Raw genomic sequence first — 24,735 nt, 5'->3', positions numbered from 1 at the left:
AATACTTTTCTGTTTGTGTGTCTATCCTTGTGTATAGATCACACTACTTTAAACATTATAAGGCCTATTTAAATGTGTTTAGGACGGACACAATTCACTATTGTAAGAACAATAATGTTTTAATGAGGAGATGTTATAAATAATAATAAAAAAAAACTGTTTTAATTAAATCATTTACATTTTATAGCGTTACATAAACCTTAAATAATAGTTGATAATCTAATACATAACGTTATTATATATAATAGGAGACAAATTAGCATTTAATGCCTCATATGCCATTTATACAATAATTTAAAAAATTCTACTACTATAAACTACACTATTTAAGTACAACGTGCTACTTAGAACTATGTATAATATATTTTTTCTTTAATCTTACATTATTTCGATGTATTAATCTACATAATCCTGTAATTATAATTATTTATATACATACGAGGACGTGTACTTCCGTATTTGGGCTCATAAATATGGAATTACACGTGTTTAGTATTTATTTAATACATTTCTACAATAAAAATGTTATTTACAATTTACTATAATAATAAAAATTAAATATTTACATCGTATATCCTGTCTAGAAATCAAATTATACAATCGATTTTAACTCGCTACCTAAGAACGTAACTTTACACAATATATTTTATTTACATTTATTTCTAAAATACTATTTTAATCGTTATACGGTAGTAATTTATATAACATAAAGCTTTAAAACATATAACTTTTACTTTCAAATCTATATCTATAATCGGTAATTACATAGTAGCTACAGAAAATAACAAATAAATGTACAATTGGATTATACACTGTATTTCTAGATAAACATCGTAATAATTATACAACTATATTAATGTTTTTAACAAGTTGAATGATAAATATTTATTTGGGTAACTCAAGGAAAATAATCCTTGAGAGAAATGAAAAGAGTCGCACACAGTTGAGAGTTTAGACTATAGTCGCCTGATCGTTGGTTACATGCGTGCGACTGCGGAGCGATTCTCAAACAATATCGTGACAGGAGTTGCCGTTGCCAGTTCGTGTGGTCTTAGTGGGCTGTGGTCTTCCTGACATAGCCTCAGAATAAGAAGGCGGGCAGTACATTACCTGAAAAAAAATCTGATGTATAATTTCAATTTGACACAAGATTTCAAAATATATATTCTGATTTATTAAATTATTGTTTGGTGTTTAACTTTTTTTACATTTATAGCATTAATGTTTCATTTTCGTGAATTTTTCATTGGTCAAGTCTGATTTGTGTTTTTCTTTTAACATAATGTGAAATTAATGAAACCTAAATCACGCATACATAAACAATTTTCGTGTAGTCTTGAAGACCTAGCGTGCCCAACGCAAGCCATGGCTTTAATTATATGTTAGCATAGAAACATAAAAAATGCATGACCTGTACAATTTTTCATAGAAACCCCTAATTGTTTGATAATATGTACGGAGTACATTTTTTATTTGCAAAAATTTTGTAATTAAAACTAAATTACCAAAAATAATTGTGTTTGCTCGCAAACGAAAAAAAAACCGACTTCAATTACATCGACAAGTAATACAACGTAGATCGACGAAAAAATAGTCAAGCAACTACGCGTTATCAAAGATTACTCAAAAAGTAGTTATCAGATCTCGATAAAATTTATATGTGACCACATGATAAACATCAGCTTTCGATTAAATTAAAAATTATCAAAATCGGTACACCCAGTAAAAAGTTATTACGGATTTTCGAGAGTTTCCCTCGATTTCTCTAGGATCTCATCATCAGATCCTGGTTTCCTTATCACGGTACCAAACTAGGGATATTCCCTTTCCAACAAAAAAAGAATTATCAAAATCGGTACATCCAGTAGAAAGTTATGCGGTATAATACAACGTAGGTCGACGAAAAAAGCGTCAAGTAAAAACGCATTATTAGATATAACTCGAAAAGTAGTTGTTAGATCTCAAATAAATTTAAATGGGACCAATTGGCACACACCACCTTTCGATTAAAACAAAATTTGTCGAAATCGGTCTACCCGGTCAAAAGTTCTGATGTAACATACATAAAAAAAAAAAAATACAGTCGAATTGAGAACCTCCTCCTTTTTTGGAAGTCGGTTAAAAAAAACGGATCCAACGATAAATGCTTTCCTTAATTAATAATACACACAGGAAAAAAAGGCGTTCTACCGTTCACATTAATTAGAAAACATATATCTTGTTTATGGACTGTTACACCAATGGTTTGTCATATTTATTACAGATTTAAACATGATCCTTATCTTACTCAAATAATTCTCCCTCTCTCGTCTCTCTTCCCGTAGGTGTCGTAAGAGACGATTAAGGGATAACACAGTTCCACTACCACCTTGGGTCTTAAAAAGCCGACCGATTTCGGGATAACCATCCAACTGCTGGCTTTGAAATACACAGGCCGAAAACGGGCAGCAGCGTCTTCGGTGCAATAAAGCCAGCCCTGTGGTCACCAGAGTGCCCAGCGTGATGACTATGGGCAACACATGAGTTCACGCCATTTTTGGCTGAAGTGAGTGGTATCTTACTCATATAATTCACCAACGAAAATAACTAAATTATCAAATCTGGTTGATTTCGTACATTTGCTGAAATAAAATATTAAAACTCGGATAAGTAATCGGCATTCAAGCTAACCGGTTAGCTTGAATGCCGATTACACTTAACTGACGGTGCTTTCTGGTCCACATTTAATCTGCTTTTATCTACTTAGGAGATTCATAAAGAGGGAGACAAGTAGAAGATCTTAAGCACAAAATTTAATTTCATGCAAATTTGAACTGACATTAGGGAAGTTTGTAGCTATGAACATGTCCAGCATATATCCAGCAGTGGATAACATTCGGTTATAGAAATTTCCAAGCTTAGTATTATGTAGAGAGAAGATTGCAGTTAGATAAGAGAATAATAAAGATCTCAAATGATAACTGAGTGACTGTTAAACATATTATAAGATGATAATTGAGTAGCAGAAAGCATAACATTGTACGAATCCGAGGCTATTGAAAGTAATAGTAAAATATTGTTTTTTCCTAAGAATTGTATCAAATATTCGACAAGCGTAAGCACATGTCGACATAATTTATTCGTTATTACATTTTGAATAAAAATATTTGTTTATAGCGTATCAAGTATGTTTTTATTAAACAAACACAGATGAAAGATTTTCTAACATATCTATACAAATAAATAAAATTTGAGTGTCTGTTTGTAATATTAAAATAACCGCTTTTTAGTAAATGAATGTGAATGTATACACGGTACATATACCCAATAACATTTTTAGCAATTTTTGTGTCTGTCTGTCTGTTTGTTCCGGCTAATTTTTGAAACAGCTGGACCGATTTTGACGAGCTTTCACTGGCAGATAGCTGGTCTAATAGGGAGTAACTTAGGTTATTTTTATTTAAGAAACATATTTATTTTATAACTCTGCGAACTGAACAATAACTTTTTTTTTGTTAAATTCCAGGCGGACGAAATCGCGTATTACATATAAATAAAAATGAATAGCCTTAATGTATATTAGTGCATTACTTGTGCGAATGACTGCACAAAATTGGAATATGGCGGTATGAATTTTGCTAGGTAATCGAATGAACGAATCCCATGGAGTTACATTGAAGGAATAGTTTTATTTTATAACTCAGTGAACTGAAAACTAACTTTTTTGTTAAATTCCACGCGGACGAAGTCGCAGGCACAGCAAGTAATAGATAAATATAAGCGTTTACTCAGAAAGCTTATTACGATCGACTGAACAATTACATAATTGTTATATTTTTGTATTAAATATTCTATACATCAACACATATAATAAAAAAGTAGCTTATCGTTGTCTGTAGATGGAAGATATATGAGAAAAAATATTATTGGGACCTTTAACAAAACGCAAATAGCATCCAAAACAGTTATTGTTAGATTGGTTGCCTATTTGTCTGTTTATCTATGCGTTTATACCCGCTAATCTCATAAACGGCTTATCTGTAAGTTTCACTTAACATTTAGTGTTTGTTTCATATGAATCAGTTCATAAATAAAAAAGTTATGCCAATATAAAGAATTGCGTTGAACATGTAAATGCCCAAAACACGGACGAAGTCGCAGGTACAGTTAGTTATTAAATAGAATTGACGGTTTATTTTGTAATATTTTTGTATGTTTTATTACATTTCTAAAAGGCTTTTCTTTTCAGTAAAGCAAACAATATCGTGTGTTTTGTACTGGTTTTAATACTCGTATATTATATATTTAAACAAGTCTGATAATAATTATGTTTGCGAGCAAACGAAAAAAAGAACCGACTTCAATTACATTGATATATACTATTACCCATACAACGTAAGTGGACGAACAAATAGTCAAATAAATACGCGCTATCCCCTTTCCAACAAAAAAAGAATTATCAAAATCGGTACATCCAGTAGAAAGTTATGTAGTATAATAATACAACGTAGGTCGACAAAAAAAGCGTCAAGTAAAAACGCATTATTAGATATAACTCGAAAAGTAGTTGTTAGATCACAAATAAATTTAAATGGGACCAATTGGCACACACTACCTTTCGATTAACAAAAAATTGTCGAAATCGGTCCACACGGTCAAAAGTTCTGATGTAACATACATAAAAAAAAAATACAGTCGAATTGAGAACCTCCTCCTTTTTTGGAAGTCGGTTAAAAAGGGAACATAAATTTATAATCCGAGACTTAAACGGTAGCATGAAGATTTTCAACCGAAAAATAGTTCATGCACTATCATAAACTTTCTTGTTAACAAAGCAAGTTGAAACGCGAATTTATTACTCATTGTAAATACATCGGCCCGCAGAATTCTTTGATGTCTTAAACGATATTTCATCTCTTAAGTATCCTCAATATTCCCGCATAAACAACGTCGTCTTTTGTAATTTATTTATAAAAAAAAGAAAAAGTTTTACTTATACGAGTATGTTCGATCTGTTTAAGTATAATTGGTGTAGTTCAAAGAATTTCCTTTACATGTTTGAAATGATGATTAATGATGTAAATAATTTAATATATAGCTCGAAGACCAGTGCCATAGCACCTGTTTTTTGATACGTTTCATGACCTCTAGATTGGGAAACTACCTTAACCACACAGAAGATCACAGCTAAATAACACTGCTGTCAAGCAGTTTTGTGTTCTTGTGGTGAGTAGGGTGGCCAGAGCTCGTGGAGAGTGTTGGAGATAGTGGTCCAGGAGCCAGTGACAGATTTTCATGACCATTTTCCTACCAATTAAAACTTTTATTATGAATTTCCCCGTTGAATCACTATGCCGATTCTCTGGATCAAAAATACACCAGTTTATTATTTAAATTATTCAATTATAGGTACAATATATTCAATTATGTTATTATAATTCTTAAAGACAAATCGAAGCTGGAATGTTTCATATATTATCATAATAGTGTATTTTTTTTTTTGTAATTTTACCAAATGCAATTCAAATTTACATTTTCGGTATCAGAAACACAACCTCTGACGCTCGTTTCGAAGGTACGTTTTTATGTCGACATTTCGCTGACACTAGTGTATTAGAAACAATTAAATTGGAGATATAAGTTAATTGTAATCATTTAATTTTAATTTTTTATTAAATAATTTTTGTTAAAATTAATTCTAATTATTGTTCAAATGTCAAAAATACAACAAGAATAATACTTGAATGAGTCGTTGGCACAGTTAGCATCCGTATTTTCTATTCATAATAGGCGTTAAAAGGTGTTCTTTCGCCGTCACAGTAATATCTCAATGTGTTATAAAATAACTAACAAGATTTAATTATAAGCAATTTCCGAGCGATATATCTTCGTTCCCGATGGAATACTTTCAATTATTCTCTTGCACGTACGCGTTATAAATTCCTAATAAGTTCAGTATAACTTGTTACGATAGTGAGTCGTTCCACCGTACCAAGAAAATCTTTTGAAGTGAAACTTCATCACGCACGCTTGACTTGCGGAGTAAGCTGGTGAATGCGTGACGAGAGCGTTACGAAAAGTATGATCGGATGAGGCGAGCTGAGCAATTGAGAGAGGTACAAGCACACATTTTTTTCTCTCTTTCTCTCATAGCCAGTTTCGTATATCTAAGATACAGTGCAGTCATATTGCCAAAGCAGTTTTTTCTTCAATTCTGTGGTCTAAAGCATACTCTTTCTTCTTATGACTTAAAATTTTTAAAAGAGTACTGTGAGTTTTTTTCTCCGGCCATTTTTTCTCTCGGCCTACACTAAGGACATTAGTTTATCTTATTTATTGTAATATTTAATAAAGCTGAGGACATAATAGGAAGGTAATGTCTACCGAGACATTAGAAATTTAAATTAACTTAATATTTTGATTATTTCGACTAAGTTAAAGTTGCACATAACACTGGGTATATTACCTAAGTTTGTAGTGTACCCAATGTTAAGATATAAATTTTTATTTTATTGTTTGATTTTTTGCCACCTTAACTTTCTTATATTATTGTCGATTTTTTTTTAATTTATTTGTATTATTATATTTGTAAATTACATTATTTTAACTTTCGTTCGTGTGTACATCACCTTATGATGAAATAAATGTTTCCATGTCATTTCATTTTCAATTCATTTCATTTTCACTTTATTTCATTTCATTCATTATATTTCATTACATGATAGATGCCGTATATATTGTCTGTATTTACTCGGTAGTGGGGCACCAGAAAACTTAGTATGATATTCTGCTTTCGTCTCAACTCTGTTCTCCGTAAGGTTTTACCGACTTTAAAACAAGCTTCCAAATAATATCACATGTGTTTAGAAGCAAGTACCAAGGAAATAAATCTTCAGTTACTTTCTATATATTGTCTATATAAACTTTTGGGGTTCATGTTTGAAAACAAGATAATCTGGAATTGAAGAGATTCGAAAAAAATAACTTACATTAACACCTAGACCAAAACTAAATGGCCAGTAAATACGTTTCACGTGATCGGTCGTCAAAATTTCGACCTGTTAAGGCCACATTACATATATACATTCTTCTTTTTGTGTCTTAAAGCTTTTTTACGACAGTCTAAAATTTAGAGCACCTGCTCCAAAGATATTCAAATTTATAAAATATTTCGTATGCAAGTTTTTATAAGGATAAACAATTTCTGTTGTTGTTAGAGCAACTCCATACCATTGTTTGTATTTACTTTATCACTTTGTCCCGAAACTTCAACGCTTTGTGTTGTCAAAGCGAATTGTTAGACTTTCACATTCAAATACTGTTTTGGTTATCGTTGCGTTGGTTCTCAACTAGCGTATATAACTTTAAGCATATCTGGATTAAGAACAAAAAGTGTGTGTGTTAGCCCCGACGCACGACTGGAGTTTACTCCTTCAGATCGACTGTGTAAAAATACACAAAAAAGGCTTACTAGTCTAAGAAAAATACCATATCAAATAAACGAACGACGAAATGGTAAATAAACTAATCAAAAAACGCCATGTCGAAACTAATACCGTCGTAAACGTTGTAGCCGATAGATGGCGTTACAAGAAACGTAACGAGGTCATTCGTTCAGTAGATTTTACTCCTCATATTTCTTTCATACCTTATATGACAATCGATACTTAAGGAGTAAACTCCAAAATTATGTAGTATCGTATATATATATATATATATATATATATATATATATATATACATATATTGTATACAGATAAATAGTTTTTTCTCGTATAACATGCTGTCCTGGTAAAACATTAGCGTACGTAAAGCTATCGATGACGATAATAACTCTTTATCAAGAAATTGATATTTGACATCAATGCTTATGTATCACTTATTCGTCCACGAGCAGAGGAACAGCGTAGCTAATTAAGCCATTACTTTTCTCGTAGACACACACGCATCTTGCGACGTTAGTTTGTTGTTTTAATATCACTTGGATTTGATTGAAAATATTTTTTAGCCGACTTCGAAAAAGAAGGTTGTTACTCAATTCGACCGTATATATATTATAAGCAAAAATGAAGGTAGAAGTGGGAGACAGGAGGCGTGGCTTGCTCATCGTCTAATGTTTTGAAATGATGAAGTGACAACAATAACGGAGAACTCATTTTGGCTCCGGCTCGCGTAGCGATCACTTGTTAGGCCGAATGCTTGAATTATTTTAATTTAATTGTTATATAGTTTAGTTTGTATTATAGTAGTCCTAATTTTGCTATCTTGTCATATTTTTCGAACATATATTATTTTTTTTTATAAATAATTAAAATAATCGCTAAAAATCCGATTTTAATAATTCTTTTTTTGTTGGAAAGGAGGATACCCCAAGTGTAGTACCATGATAAGGAAACCAGGATCTGATAATGGAATCCCAGAGAAATCGAGGGAAACCATCGAAAACCGTAATGACGACTAGTGCGTTTGTTAATTTTTTTTGTCTCCCTACGTTGTTTTACTTGTCGATGTAATTGAAGTCGGTTTTTTTCGTTTGCGAGCAAACACAATTATTATAGCTTGAATCGAAGGATCAAATTTTTAGATAAATAAAATTAAAATTGATTTGTAGCTGTCCTGATTATTTAAATAAATAATTCTATTTTGTTATATTAATATATATTTGCCTTTCTCTTTAACTATATTCTAAACTAAAGAAGATCAGAAGGTAATATTACAAAAGTTTTGGAACTTAACTTTTTGATTAAGAATAAATAGGCCGAGTACGTGCTTCATCAAACCAATTAGTTTTGAAACTTAATTTAATGAAACTTATTTATTATACAAGGTCTGTCTTTCTGGCTTTGCACGAGTACACCTAATTATCTTACTTTTTTATTTGACTTGATTTCGTGAATAATTTGTTAAGTGAATTGTATTAAATTAGATTATATTTCGACCTTCGTTTGAAATTCACCTGGTGTTCTGATTGAAATAGTTTTTATTTATTTGATCTTTTCTAAAATATTCTGATTTTTATTCAATTTATATTTTAAGATGTCAAAGTGCCAAGACCAGAAGTCATTCACCGGTAAGTCTAATTTATTAAGAAAAACATAATTTCACCTAAGACGCTACAATAATATTTACTTAAATCTAATGTTTGTAATACGCCATTTTTTTAAATTAATATTTTACTGTATAACATTTTTATTTATTTATTTATTCTTTGTTGTACGTTATTAATTATTATGAATTGAAATTAATACATTTATTTCACCATAAGTAACACTTAACGAACATAAGAAAAATCAAGAATTCGAAAAAAAAACAGTCATGGTATAATATGATATAATGGGATATATTAGGATATGATATGATATTATACGATATCGAATGGATTGGATATGGTAAGACATGATATGAAATAATATAATATAAAATACTTGAATTTATTATACAGATGGGATAAAATCGATGTTAATTGCCTTGACTAAGGGGATATTGATTCTAAGATTGATTGATATATTGAAGGACTTCCGTGAGGGAGCTTTTTTATTAATTTGTGAAAACTTATTGTCGTGACGTATGACGTCAACGATAAATAATTACTTTTAACTAATATTGAATTTTTTATGAAAATAAATTTAATATAAATTTATCTTGTTTTAAAAGCGAAGGACAAAATGTTATAAGATAACGTGTATTACGGGAGTAAATAATTAATAAACATCTCATATTAATGATACCCTTAGATAGTTGCAAATTCTCAGTGGTACAAAAAAACTCAAAACGTACAACCAGACTATGCACAATATCAATATGGAATAAACAAATATTTGTCAGGAGAAAATTTTGATAACGCATTGGATTATCGGTCACAGCACTAGCTGTTGTGTTTGCAGTCGTGGATTCGATACCCGCACATGACATGCCATGTACATACATACAGTGTACTATGTATTCCATAAAGATATAGCATAGTTGATCAAGCCACAAGCTCCACCAATTATTATTAGATTATGGGCTTTGAAAGGCGAATTCAGCATACATGGAGCAAATACTGGAGCTTAAAAGAAATTTTCAAAAGTAATATGTCAGTCGAACTTAAAACTAAAATCATGTCGAGCTGTCTTATACCATGTCTGACGTATGCCTGCCAAACTTGGAAATACACAGACAAAACAAAAAGAAAAATCAGAACTTGTCAACGTGGCCTAGAACGCAGCATGCTCAAGATCAGAAAAATCGACAAGATAAGACACACCGAGATAAGAAGCATAACCAGAGCTACCGATGCACTAGAACATGCTCTTAAACAAAAATGGAAATGGGCGGGGCATGTGGCAAGATTGTCAGATGAGCGTTGGACCCTAAGGGTGACACGGTGGAGAGGCCCAAGTGGCAAATGACACAGAGGAAGACCGCTCAGTAGATGGACTGATGACATTACAAAAGTAGCGGGTCCAGGATGGTTGCAAACGGCTCAGGACAGGGAAAGCTGGAATTCCTTGGAGGAGGCCTTCACCCGCGGAGGGGTTCTTACAAACTAGTATGTAATATATTTTAGAATTAAGTTAGATTTATAACTTTAATATTTTTTTTCTTGTAAGAAATAATATAAGGCTTTTATTATTATTATTATTATGGGCTTAAGAGGTCGTGGATAAGGTTCTTCTTGCATATAAGTTATGGATAGACTTGAACAGCAAGGGGCTGAATCGGCCATTAGGACCTGCTTCATTAAAGAATAAGCTACAATGTTTAGATTTACATTTGCAAATAGAATATCTCATAGATATAGTGGAATTCGTGATAAAAATAAATAATTCTCCTAAAATTTTGTCAGTTTGGTACTGTTATCCATCAAATAACGTGTTCCACAAGTGGTTAAACCAGTTCTAGGTGCTCTTCGTCTAGCTGTGGTTAGCTTATCCTGTTCGAGTAAATGGTGTACACTTAAAAAGTTTTGAAAGGTTTTCCATTTGGGATACCAATTCCGAATTTATATGATTCGTTAAATAATTTATTTTTTGTTGAATCCTTCAAGAAGCATAACGTCGAATCCTTATTAATATTTCAGAGCAGTCATTTTTGCTTTTCAAAGATTCAAAAGATGTCACTAATGCTAAAATGAATATTTTAGCTACCGGCAAGTTCACTGATATTGAAATTAATCTTAAAATATATTTTTGTCTGTATTTTTCCTAAGTAGATGTTAATGGAAATGTTCATTTCACAGCTATAATTCCACTTATCTAAATAGATGTATTTATACATTATAAACTGCACTTAATCAGGCAGTAAGCGCGCTATAGAGAAGTACAACTCACACTTTTATTATATCTGTATTTATATAATACGTATGGTAGGGCACAGCGGGATATCATCACATCATCATCAATCAGCTTATCGCAATCCACTACTGGACATAGGCCTCCACAAGTTCGAGCCAAAAATGGCGTGAACTCATGTGTTTTGCCCATAGTCACCACGCTGAGCAGGCGGGTTGGTGACCGCAGGGCAGACTTAGTCACACCGAAGACGCTGCTGCCCGTCCTCGGCCTGTGTATTTTAATGTCAGCAGTTGGATGGTTATCCCGCTTTATAAGTTCCAAAGTGGTAGTATTACAGCAGGATATATTCTGCTCAAAATCTGTAATCCGACTAGGAGAGTACCTCAGAACACAGAAGATCACATATACATAATACTGCTTTCAACCAGTGCAGTTTTCCTGTGGCGAGTAACCAAATCTCGGGAAGGGGAGGGGGGTACTGGGAGTAGGGTTGGAAACGCGCTTGCGATGCTTCTGGTATTGCAAGCGTCTGTCTATAAGTTACGGAAATAGCTTATCATCAGGTGAGCAGTATGTTTGTCGACCTAATTGTATATTTAAAAAAAAAGAACGAAAAGTAGAATAAACTAAGATTTTATCCAAATATATAATGAAGAAGAAATAGCAATAACTTTAGTACTAAACCAACAATAACAACAATACAATACTTCTCGCTTTAATGGTATTAAGAAATTTTGACAAAGGCCGAAGCGATCCTAATTTAAGTGATGGGACTAACCTTTGTAAGCGTGACCGTAAAGTTCTACGGTTTCACAAGAATTATCTTTTATCTCAAAGAGTAAGTTTTGGACAATAATTACTAAGTATCCCACTTTGTTGTTATCATACAATCTCGTTACTTCCTGATTGGAAAATAACGAAAGATTTAGCTAAAGATAGTGTTATCTGTTGTGTGTCCGAATTTAATATTTCTTTACATAAATAATGTCAAGGATTTAAACGGTATTATATTTTTGAAACGAAGTTCCTTATTGGGCGTTGCGGAGAGGTACCGTAGCCGGCAAAAAACGTACGTAACTTTAAAAAAAAAGCTTAAGAGTTTTATTTATAGTCTATGTATGATGATTGTACAGCGTCTGCGGTGCAGTTTGCAGTTATTATTATATCATTCGATAATCTAATATATAAAATTCTCGTGTCGCAGTGTTCGTAGTTAAACTCCTCCGAAACGGCTTGACCAATTCTCATGAAATTTTGTGTGCATATTGGGTAGGTCTGAGAATCGAACGACATCTATTTTTCATACTAAATGTTAAGGGTAGTCCAACCCGATGTTTTTTTTTATTTTTTAGATAAATTATTTCATTTTTATTTTATTATGATTTGGCGTTGAAAAATACATACAACCCTAAATTTTCAACATTCTACCACCAACCTCTACTTTTAAATAGCGTTTAGGGACAAGACAACGTTTGCCGAGTCAGCTAGTCATTATATATTTTTATAAATAAAATAAAGGTGTTAAGATAATTTTGTAAAGTAGTTTTTTATCGATAAAAAAATTATAATAAAAAATGTATACCCGAATAATTATTTTCTTTATACCTCAAATAAAATAACAATAAGGAACTTCGTTCCTATCTGGTGTTTCACAACACAACATGGTGTTTCTTAAGTAGGTATAGTAGTGGGACAATATGCAGTCAAATTTTGATTTATTTTCTTGAAAAGTAGTAGGAATACAAAGGCCCCTTCTGGGGGTAAATAGTATTCGTTTACATACCAAATAGTTAATAACTCTTTTGTAAAAAGTATATTAAACTAATTCCATTGAAATTTATTATGTAGATAATAATTGCAGCTAAAGAACAATTTAAACAAATTTTATCTTTAAAATTCGTATGATTTTTGATGAAATAACGTTGATTAGCATTACACTGAACATTACCCTGGACTACAAAAGAAATTCTCATTTTGTCTGGATAGGCTCACCTTTCTGAAGGCGATCCTGAAGTTCTCAGACAAGAACGCGTACAGGACTGGGTTGACGCAGCTGTTCATGTACGCCAGCACGTGCGACGCGATCTGTGCGGTCACCGTTAAGAATGTTATGTTGTACGCGTCCAGTGCCTTCACTAACAGGATGATCTGGAACAAATGTAACAGCTGTTAGGTCTGATATGGATTAAATGGTTTTGAAACGTACTCAACGTAACTCAATCATGAAAATTTCAAAGATATGACGAGGCATTTAGTAAAGCTGGTTCATTTAAGCTGTCAACGTTTTCGCAAGCGCGCGCGCGCGCGCGTGTGTGTGTGTGTGTGTGTGTGTGTGAGTGTGTGTGTGTGCGTGTGTGTGCTAATCGAAGAGGTAGGAAATTTTATCTCACGACAACCACTGGTCTTATAAAAATTTACTTAATACTTTTTTGAAGTCGGCGAGTCTAAATGTTTTAGAATTTAAGACTATAATTTTAATTACAGCTTATTTGAAACAAAACTTAAACAAAAACTAGCAGACCTACCATTAATAACATCGTTCAGATGAATAATTAATTTTCTGATGGCCGATTACTAGCGGACGCGTAGTTAATAGAAAAGGTCAGGCTAAAGCTTTAATCGACCCTATACGTTTTCAATAGACGATTTACACTTTAACCCATATCAATTTGATACTATTTGTTTAGTTTAATTATTAAAACCAATCAATTATTCAATCAACGACCTAGATTTTGATGTACACATAGTTAATAGAAATTTATTTTTTATTAATTTTTATACAACTAGGTCAGCAAGCACTGTACTACCTATGTGGCTACGGTACTAAAGAATATAGCCACCCCCTCTCTACCCGTGGGTGTCGTAAGTGACGACTAAGGGATAACACAGTTCCGCTATCAACTTGGAACTTAAAAGCCGACCGGTGGCGGGATAACCATCTAACTGCTGGCTTTGAAATACACAGGCCGAAGACGGGCAGCAGCGTCTTCAGTGCGATAAAGCCAGTACTGCGGTCACCAACCCGCCTGCCCATCGTAGTGACTATGAGCAAAAAACATGCGTTCACGTTATTTTTGGCGTAAACTTGTGGAGGCCTATGTCCAGCAGTGGACTGTATAGGTTGTAATGATGAGGTCAGCAAGCAAGCGTATAGCTCATCTCGTGATAAGCGATTACCGCAGCTTATAGATGCGTGCAAAACCAGAAGCATCGGAGGCGTATTGCTGACCCTATTCCCAAATAGGAGCTCTGACCACCAAACTCACCACAGGAATACAACACTAACTAAAAACAGTATTATTTAGCTGTGATCTCTGTAAGGTTGAAGAACTTATCCAGGTGAGCTGCTTTAGATTTTGAGCAGGATATATACTGCTACTGCGGAAGTGCTTAGCGTCCCCGTGATCTAACCCCAGGCGAGCGAAGGAACACCCCAGAGTTTTTAGTCCGTGCGAATCGGACATACCCTCCAGCTCCCCCGGGCGTGAGGCACCCGTTAGGGATTTCCTTTGGGTCAACAAAAAAAAAGGATATATACTGATATACTGCCGACCCTACATAAGTGGGATAAGGGCAGGAAAATGATATACTGATATACTGCTGTGTTCTACCTTATAAAAGAGCCATATAGATATTATATTTGATCACGATATATATTAGTCAAATAAAACTGTTTATTACAAATAACAATAATTTACCTAAATTCACTTACTTTTGTTACAAATTTGAGCACCCATCTCAAATTTACCTTTATTATTGCACGTGACAACCTGTTTCTGATGTACCCTCATAATTGTCCTACAAATAAAGGTATAATGTTCCTAATTTCACTCCACGTTTGTCCTTTTGAATTAAATTGAACAGTTTATTTTCTTGACAATAATTATTGTGAAACAGTATTGCGTTTTTAATTGGTATCACGTTGAAGTCTACGTGTTAAGGAATTCATTAACTTAACTGAGGTAGGTCATAGCAGGATGTTTCCTGCTCAAAATATGAAGTAGCCTGTCTGAGGCAGTACCTCTACCTTACAGAATATCACAGCTAAATAATACAAATTTCAAGCAGTGTTGTTGATTGGTGAGTAAGGTGACGAGAACTCCTGGGGGCATTGAGGATAGGTCAGCAACGCGCTTGCGATGCTTCTGGTATTGCAGACGTCTATAAACTACGGTAGTCGTTTACCATCCGGTTAGCCGTACGTTTGTTTGCCAACCTAGTTAAAAGATAAAAAAAGAAATTGTAATTTCTGATGATCTAAGGCGTTCTTTTTTACAAGAAAAGGGTGGGTCATTATAATTCCAAATCATTATATTACTAAAGATTTAATTTAAGACGTGACTCATTGAGCTTAGATTTACAATCTGTTACAAAACAAAAATTTAAATATAAATTTACAACGAAACAATTAAAATTGTACAATATAAATTAAAATATCATAAAATTAATATTCAATTTCTGTGGAATGCTGATTAAGTTCAAATTGTTTTGGATTAAAACGATTAAATTACCAAAATTCATTGAGATTAATTGTTCACCTCGAAAACGTGAACTCTCGAAATGAGTCCGCTATATTTATCGAGCAATAAAGTCACTGATTTATTTGTAACGTAACTTCATTTGTTATCTTTTAATTTAGTCTGGATATGATTCCTATACCGCTTGGCAATTAATACTCACATATAGTCATGAGATATTGGTATCTAATGTAAATATTTTTCCTTTCAATCTGAAGCAATCATTGTTGACAATTTATTAATAATGTTCTTGGACATCCAATTTAAGAACCTAAGAATTTTGTCTCTTCTAACTAGATCTATCTCTCTTGATACAATATCATTATCATTTTCATTATCATTATCATTTTCATTATCATTTTCATTATCATTATCATTATATATAATAAAACTAAGTTGATGAAATGTGCGTGCCGATAAAACTTAAAAAGGAGTCCCGGCACAGTAAAGGGACTTATATAGTGTGATAGCCCCTTCGAAGGGGGCTTTGAACAAGAAAGTTCCCGTTTGATATAAGGGCTTTTCCAAATTAAGTGTAGTGGCGCCATCTGTTGTCGAGTATTTTAACTTCATTCAGAACAACGTTTATTTGGGTTGCATTTCGATTTCGATTTTAATCAGGCTAACCCATATTTTGAACAGAAAATTAAACTAAAAAATTAAAACGTATGTCAACTAATTCCTATTATTTCTATTAGTGTTTCGGATGGACCCTGCTTTCTGCTCCAGGATCTGTTCTGGTACTATGATTCATCACTTCAGTCTATTGCAGGTCACTGCTGGACACAGGCCTCCACAAGTTTGCGCCCGATATTATGGCGCGAACTCATCTGTTTTGCCCACAGTCACCAAGCTGGGCAGGCGGCTTGGAGATCGCAGGGCTGGCTTTGTCGCACCGGCCTGTGTATTTCAAAGCCAGCAGTTGAATGGTTATTCCGCTATCAGTTGGCTTTATAAGTTCCAAGGTGGTAGTGGAACTGTCTTATCCCTTAGTCGCATCTTACGACACCCACGGGAAGAGAGGGGGTGGCTATATTCTTTACTGCCGTAACCACACAGCTTAGTTGACAGTTAATACTAAATATGTACACGATTTTCATAACAGAAAACAATTGCAATAAAATTTGATGAAAAACTTAAAGAAGTATGAGTAATTTCGTGAGTGAATCAAAGCTGGTAATACACAAACATAAACAAAAAAAAAAAAATAGCAAATATCAACATTCAAAAATGTACAAATGTATTAAATGTCTACTTAACCAATTTTAACAACCGCTAAAGATATAATCATATAAGTACTATTATCAAAATTAAATATATGAAAATCATTTACTACTATAACTTGTATTAAAACGTTTAGTATTACTTGTCTATCGCGCTTCAGCCTGTAATATCCCATTGCTGGGCCCTCTATGCGGGCTGGGGGATATATTTCCAACTATGAGTAACGATCGCTATCAGGTACATGATAACAACCGGGACCGACGGCTTAACGTGATCTCCGAGGCACGGTGAGAAGACCCACAAGGACTTCACAAACACCCAGAATACAGCACACATCTGTATGGCCATTGCCATGTGCGGAGATCAAACCCGCAAGCGCAACAGTCACAAACCAGTGCTGTAACCGTTGCGCCAACGCGTCGTCAACTTGTCTATGATTAACATATAAATGTGATTTCGAATTCACGAATATTTTTTTTCTAATTAGTAACAAAATACTCTCAGATAAACAAAAATACTTAAAGATGTTAAGTATTTTACCACTTTCTATTCATTTTTAACGTATTGTGACGGAGTAATCTTAAAATAAGACATCCCTAACATAAATTAAGATCTGACGGCATGATTGATTTAATTTATTATATTAAAATATACGATCGTGAGAATAAATAAAGAGAAATTAACGATGCCGTGAACTGGATCAGTGTTGCCTTAGTGGGGCAATAGGATTAGGATACAGCTACTTTATTAATTTACAATTAAAGATTTATTTTGTGCTCATAAGACTTGATATTTCAATCATGAAGCTCATTCACGCGTAAAATCGGACTATTCGTCCAGATAACGTTGCTATAAATATACTCCAATCTATCATTTATTTATTCGAGACTTATGTAATAATTAAGTAGGCAACACGAGTAATGATTTGAAAAGTAAAGTGTTGACTTGATTACGTAAAAAATGTGACACTTGCCATAATTAATGTAGCCAAAAATGTAATATATTTTTTAAGTGCATCTTCGTAGCACATCATGCTAAATTATTTAAATGAATTTCAAGGAAATTGGGCACGATTTGAATTTATACTGGAATTTTTTTTCTCTAAATTCGGGACGTTTCCCTCGAGAGAAGGGGAGAAAATATTTGCAAATATTTGAGTAAATATTTGTACTTAGTTATGATTCATTAACGCGTGGTTCGACTTATTTTTTCTTTCTTTTCACTTTATGTTAATCCCGTAAATACTCTAAAGTCTTTGGTTTATTACTTCAAATCCAATTAGGTCCAAACTTAAAATCTAGAATGTAAATTACTTTTGGAAATAGGGCTCAGTTTTCGCTCTTTGTTTTATCTCATAGTCTTAACGAAAGGGATAGAAAATCCGAACAAAGTCCCCAGTACAGCTAGTTATAAATAAACTGTTCGACTTTTAGTAAGGTGAAATCCTTTGTCCGGGATCTGGGAATTTGGAAACACAAACAAATACTATAAGAAATATTTGATCAAACTTTGTGGGAATTGATTGATACAGATCAAAGGAAAAGAAAAATCCTAAAAGACACGTTCAAATATATCCCTACTAATGCTATAAATGTGAATGTAAGGTTGTTTGTTACGTTTTCTCGCGAAAACGACTTAACCGATCATCTTGAAACTTTGTACACATAATTTTGGAGGTAATAAAAGTATAACGTAGGATACTTTTTATAAAAAAAAATCAATGCGAGCGAAGCCGCGTGTATAGGCTAGTAAATAATAAAAATTATTAAAGATCTGATTGAGAAAATAAATTAAGACGCCGTCCTAGGAAAGCAATGTGATGGAAAGAGATTCGCTATGATGTTATGCAAAATAAGACTTTCTATTCATCAAGTGGCATAAATTAATATGACAGCACACAGTTTATAGACATAATCAATATTTGACATTTTACGTCACGTCACATTGCAAAGCGTTCTCGCATTTGTCGCTCACGTACGAAAACAGTTTCATTTCATTTTCGACAATTCCTGCATAATAACGTCAAAATCTTACCAAATTATACAAATCAGGTAGGTTTTATTGAGGCAGGATGACGCTTTGGCTCAACGGTCACATCACGTTGTCAGTGTCTGTCGTTGTCAGTCAATACTTAAATCGGAAAAATCACTATACCGTTTTATAATCTACTTAATTTTAATCTTTATTTATACAAAATATTATACATATATACAATTCAAAACTTAAGAACTAAATATTTACAGATAGTTTTGGTATAAATCATGTCCGCGTGGAATTGTGCCAAGAATGCTGGCAGAAAATATCTACTTAATTGAATATAATCTAGTTAAATGAATTCTTCGACTAGTCTAATTTAACTGAAATTGTTTTGCTTTAGAACGGTATTCGTTTGAATCAATTATTTAATTACAAAATGGTAGCTTGAAATGGGCTTATATTATTTATTATTTTGTTAGAGAGTCTTTGTAGCTATCATGATCTACATACTTCAAAAAGTTTTGTGAAAATAGCTTTATATTGTACAGACAGAATAAATTACGATGGAAATATGAATAGAATTTTTTATTAGTAAATTTTACTTTGAATTTTTTTGTTAGTTTTTAATTTCGTAATTTATTTTAGAAAAGGTAAATAAAAAGTTAAAAAATAACTATATTAAAATTACATAAAAAATATAACATTTTGATTATCATAGGATTTAAATAGTAATTATAACGTTAAGTAAATTTATTCAATGACTCATCATCATCATCATCATCATCATCACTTCAGCCTATGGCAGTCCACTGCTGGACATAGGCCTCCCCAATTTTGTGCCAGATATCCCGGTTTTCAGCAATCCTCATCCAGCCTACACCGGCAATCATACGTAGATCGTCTGTCTAACATGCCGGAGAACGTCCCACACTGCGTTTGCCACTCCAGGACCCGACTGCTCCAACGGCCATCGGTCCTGCGATACAGATGACAAGCCCACTGCCACTTCAACTTGCTACTTCTGTGGGCTATGTCGGTTACTTTCGTTCTCTCGCGGATAGTCTCAATGAATGTCTCAAAGTCAATGATTGTATGATATATTGATGACTCAGTAGTTATTTATTGTTTAAGTGAAGGCTAAACTTGACTGTATTTCTGTTTTCTATATACTTATTTATGTACATAAATTTTTTATATTTATGTAAGTCTACCATATCGTCGTTTATATCTACGTATGTCTGATAATGCCTCGTATTTTTAATATTAAACATGTAAACAATTTGTTTTACGTTATTTATTATTGATTTTTCCTCCTTGATATGGGCACACTTCTAACCGCTGCTACTGTATCGTGACCAGTACCCAAAGGTTATCTGGAAGAAATCGCTATTTAGCGATAAGATCGCCTTTGTACATCTTGTATTGTATCTTTCTTCATATGTGTCTGTATTTCGGTGTACATTAAGTATATAACATAAATAAATAATACTAATACTTTACTTAATTAATAAATTACCTGTAACATAAACAGTTCAGTGGTTTGTACAAAGACTCTCAATGAGTTGAAATCATTTTTAGAATATCAAGTTACAAAAGTTAAAGGCAAACTTCACCGTTTAAGACAAAAGTCAATTACAAAGGTCGAAATTCTGTGAGATTCGTTCGAAATTATTTTTTAAGAACGAAACGCGTTTTCTTTGATTAAAATACCTTGGAAATTCGGAAATACGCAGAGGTTTCTTTGGAAAGTTCGAGGTTATTTTCATCAAAGCGATACTTACTTTGCGGTTTTAATTGTTTGGAGTGTTACTTATTAGTAAATTATTTTATGTTTGAGTTTCTTGATTGTGATATATTAAACTAATGAGTTCTTCAAAGAGTTCATATATCACTTTACATCGTATTATAATAATGTTTTGAATTTTAGAACTGAGTTGTGTTTGAAATTAATTAACGGTGTTATTTTGTATGATGATAAATAATTTCACAATTAAGTATTTGGTTAAGATTAATTTCAATTATAATTAAAAAAAAAGCAATAAGTTTTTGTCGTCATCATTTAGACATATTTAAGGACAATTTTTTTATTTATTTGTTAAGACATCTACCTTTAACTCTAAGGAGTAAATTAATTAATTTAATTTTCTTTATGTTATTTTCTAATGTTTACGCGAATTTTACTCATTTAATGAAACAACTTTTTTCGGATTTTATCGCGGTTTATTATTAACTTTTGATTCCCGACTACAGCCGATTTACAGCAACCATGGTGAGTCCTCCCGTGACCATGGTTGCTGTAAAGTAATAGTAATAAACCGCGATAAAATCCGAAAAAAGTTGTTTCATTTCTTTATGTTTTTAGTGATATTTTTAATCAGGTAAGTTTAAGGAGTGGTATTATTATAAGAATATAATAAAAATTAACTATCTATCCATAGCCCTTTGAGGGATATGGTGGACGATATTAGATCTATTTATTATGAGATATGAAAGTAGATAATAAATTCAAATAACTGTAATATTATGGATTTTTATAAAAGTCTTTGAATCAAGACTTATTGTTCTTTATGTACAAGGAAACTTTGGAAATAGAGCACGGTCAGATAGTGTGTGCTGGAGCTTGTTCATTACTGCATTTTCAGTATATTCTTTATATACTCCTTTAAAACAGGTCGTTCAACTTTAATATAAATATCTTATAACATACACACACGGTCGTCTGTTCCTATGGTAAGCAACTTAATACTTGTGTTACAGGTAACAGCCGACTGTTATAACTATTTTTTTTCATAAATATACATTGAAATAATACATATATAAATATATAAATACAAATATTACACCCAGACACAGGCGGGAATCGAACCCGCAACCCACGGCACAGAAAGCAGGGCCACTAAAAACTCCGCCAACAGGCTATTTATCCGCCTATTGTTCTCAGGGAACGTGATTCAGACTGATTGTTAAGCGCTGCATAAGGAAAAAAGTTTTAACTGAGGTAGGGCACAGCAGGAATTTCCTGCTCAAAATATGGAGCAGCCCGACTGGGGAAGTACCTCGACCTTACAGAAGATCACAGCAAAATAATACTGTTTTCAAGCAGTATTGTGTTCCTGTTGGTGAGTAAGGTGACCACAGCTCCTGGGGGGATTGGGGATTGGGTCGGCAACGCGCTTGCGATGCTTCTGGTGTTGCAGACGTCTAAAAGCTACGGTAATCACTTACCATCAGGTGAGCCGCACGCTTGTTTGCCGACCTAGAGACATAAAAAAAACAATTCTCTTTACATATGGTAACGCTGTCTTTGATATACTGCTGATATCCGACAACCACGTCACAACTCTTTGAAAAGTATTTGTTCTAATTCGAGACCTTATTCGTTTTGGTTTCTTGAATATCAAGAAAACATTAAATTCTTGAAAAAACGTACTAGTGTTATAATATCAAATCAGCCAATTGTCTACAGTAGTAATAGAAACAGACGGTATGAATTAGTGATACAGTGCGGCGTTTGATATACAAATAAAGCAGGTATAGATATATAATTATATAGGTGTATTTAATGTAGTGGAATGTAAGTAAATAACAGAAATAAATAAATAATAAATAGATAAATATTAATAATAACTATATATAAATAAATATATTGTGCTGTGTGGCTACGGCACTAAAGAATTTAGCCACCCCCTCTCTCCCCGTGGGTGTCGTAAGAGGCGACTAAGGGATAACACAGTTCCGCTACCACCTTGGAACTTAAAAAGCCGACCGATGGCGGGATAACCATCCAACTGCTGGCTTTGAAATACACAGGCCGAAGACGGGCAGCAGCGTCTTCGGTGCGACAAAGCCAGTACTGCGGTCACCAACCCGCCTGCCCAGCGTGGTGACTATGGGCAAAACACATGAGTTCACGTTATTTTTGGCGTAAACTTGTGGAGGCCTATGTCCAGCAGTGGACGGTATAGGCTGTAATGATGAAATAAATATATTAAAAAAGAAAAAAGAGAAAAAATAGAAACAGACGAAATTAGATGAAATTGTTTTAAATTTATACGTATTTTAAAAGGTAGTCAATAAGTCTAATGAGACGAAAAAAGTTAAAAAAATATGAAGTTACTTACTATTTTATATCTTACATTTACAGATTGGTTGTTTTTAATAAGTTTATACTTAAAATTCATAATTTATTACACTGTAAAGCTAGATTCTTTAGATACATCTTTAAATTACAGCGACAGAAGTCATATCCGCGAACCCGTAGAGCAGCATGGTGAGTTAAGCTCTGATCCTTCTCCTACATGTGGAAAGAGGCCTGTGCCCAGTAGTGAGATATTACAGGCTGAAATGTGTGTGTTATGGAAGTCATATAAAACAGAATTAATTCTAACGCCCCCACCCCTCCCCGCCCCCATCGTAGATATCATAGAAACATTTTTAGTAAGTTAAATTGAGGTAACATAAACTTACAAGAAAAGAAAAAGTAAGTCCTACCTGTATTGGACACCAGCATACAGCGAAGACTACCACCACGACTACCACCATTCTCGTCACTTTCTTCCTGCCTCTTCTACTCTCTGCTGACACTCTCCCACCAGGTGCACTCTTCCACAATCTCGTCAGCATGCACATATAAAGCACGCTTATAAGCGCTAATGGAATTACATATGATGATAGGAAGAAGGACATTTGAAATCCTAATTTGCTGTAGCCTTGTTCTTCTAAAAACACACAAGAAGAATGGTTTCTGTGGTAGTATGAATATTCTCTTTCTCCGTGACATATTGCAACTGGTATAGCTGTTGTTAGAATCACAACCCAAATGCAGGCTATCGCTAGCAGCGCATTCTTTTCTGTTCTTATAGACATTGATGTTATTGGATGAACTACTGCCATAAATCTGTCTAAGGACATCAGAACCAGTGTGTACACAGATGCGTGGGCAGTGACAACTATGAAATATTGAACGACTTTACACCACCAGTCTCCGAAAGGCCATCTCGGCATCACGTAATCTGTAGCAGTGAAAGGTACGCAGAATATTACGAATAGTAAGTCAGCTACAGCCAGATTTATAATCAGAAGATTTGTCGTCGATCTCATTCCAGGATTCGCTGCCACAACAAGAACAACCAATGCGTTACCCACTAATCCAATAATTCCAATAAATCCAAAGAAAATTGGAACAACTGTGGACACAGCCTTTTCAAGCAGTTCGCCATTTTCGAAGTCTGCACTATAGTTGCAACGACCGATACTGGCGATTTCTTCACTTGTGAGGTTGAGGCATATGCTGTAAAATTCGTCTTCTGTAGACTCCATTTTGGTAGATTTTAGAATACCATGTTCGATCTGTTTGTTCTATCCCCTCTTAGTTTACCTGTAACAAAAATAAAGTGTTATGTAGTCAAAACTCTAAATGTGTAGATAGATTTAAAAATAGGGCTCATCTTTAGTAGTTTTACATACAGTTGGTTTATTTTCATAAAATAAATATTTGATCTCTATGATACTAGATTTTTGGGAAGAAAAAAATTGATTTAAGATTGCAATGACTTCCTCACATATTAGTTTATCGGGTAAGTAAGAGCTGACTAGATTACAAAAAAATATATTACAGAATGTAAAGTATTAAATTTTAAGGAACTTCATTCAGAATTTTATCCAACTTATTAAAGAAAGTCTCACAGTGTCACAATCTGTGGAAAGAATATTAAAAGAAAATACCATAAGTAAAAGGAATTTGGTACAAAACAATACAAAGC

At 33.4% G+C, this 24,735-nt stretch overlaps 1 protein-coding gene across 1 annotated transcript; it reads right to left on the bottom strand.

Annotated features, from left to right (window-relative positions):
• Positions 1-1,005: 1,005 nt before the first annotated feature.
• On the bottom strand, positions 1,006-24,292 carry LOC123657288 (allatostatin-A receptor). Its single transcript, XM_045592866.1, has 3 exons — positions 23,465-24,292; positions 13,248-13,403; positions 1,006-1,110 (listed from the first exon to the last, which is right to left on the bottom strand). Exons 1-3 carry the CDS (start codon positions 24,290-24,292, stop codon positions 1,006-1,008), a joined length of 1,089 nt encoding a protein of 362 aa, XP_045448822.1.
• Between the last annotated feature and the right edge of the window lie 443 nt (positions 24,293-24,735).

Source organism: Melitaea cinxia, chromosome 10, assembly GCF_905220565.1.
Source record: "Melitaea cinxia chromosome 10, ilMelCinx1.1, whole genome shotgun sequence".
Classification (NCBI taxonomy): Eukaryota; Metazoa; Arthropoda; class Insecta; order Lepidoptera; family Nymphalidae; genus Melitaea; species Melitaea cinxia.
This window is presented reverse-complemented; position numbering and strand designations above follow the sequence as displayed.

Coding starts and splice junctions, on each gene's coding strand:
- LOC123657288 (XM_045592866.1), bottom strand. CDS start 24,292: ATGGAGTCTACAGAAGACGAATTTTACAGCATATGCCTCAACCTCACA. Junction 13,404..23,464: donor TATGCTGGTGTCCAATACAG/GTAGGACTTACT, acceptor CATTTGTTCCAG/ATCATCCTGTTAGTGAAGGC. Junction 1,111..13,247: donor TCAGGATCGCCTTCAGAAAG/GTGAGCCTATCC, acceptor ATTTTTTTTCAG/GTAATGTACTGCCCGCCTTC.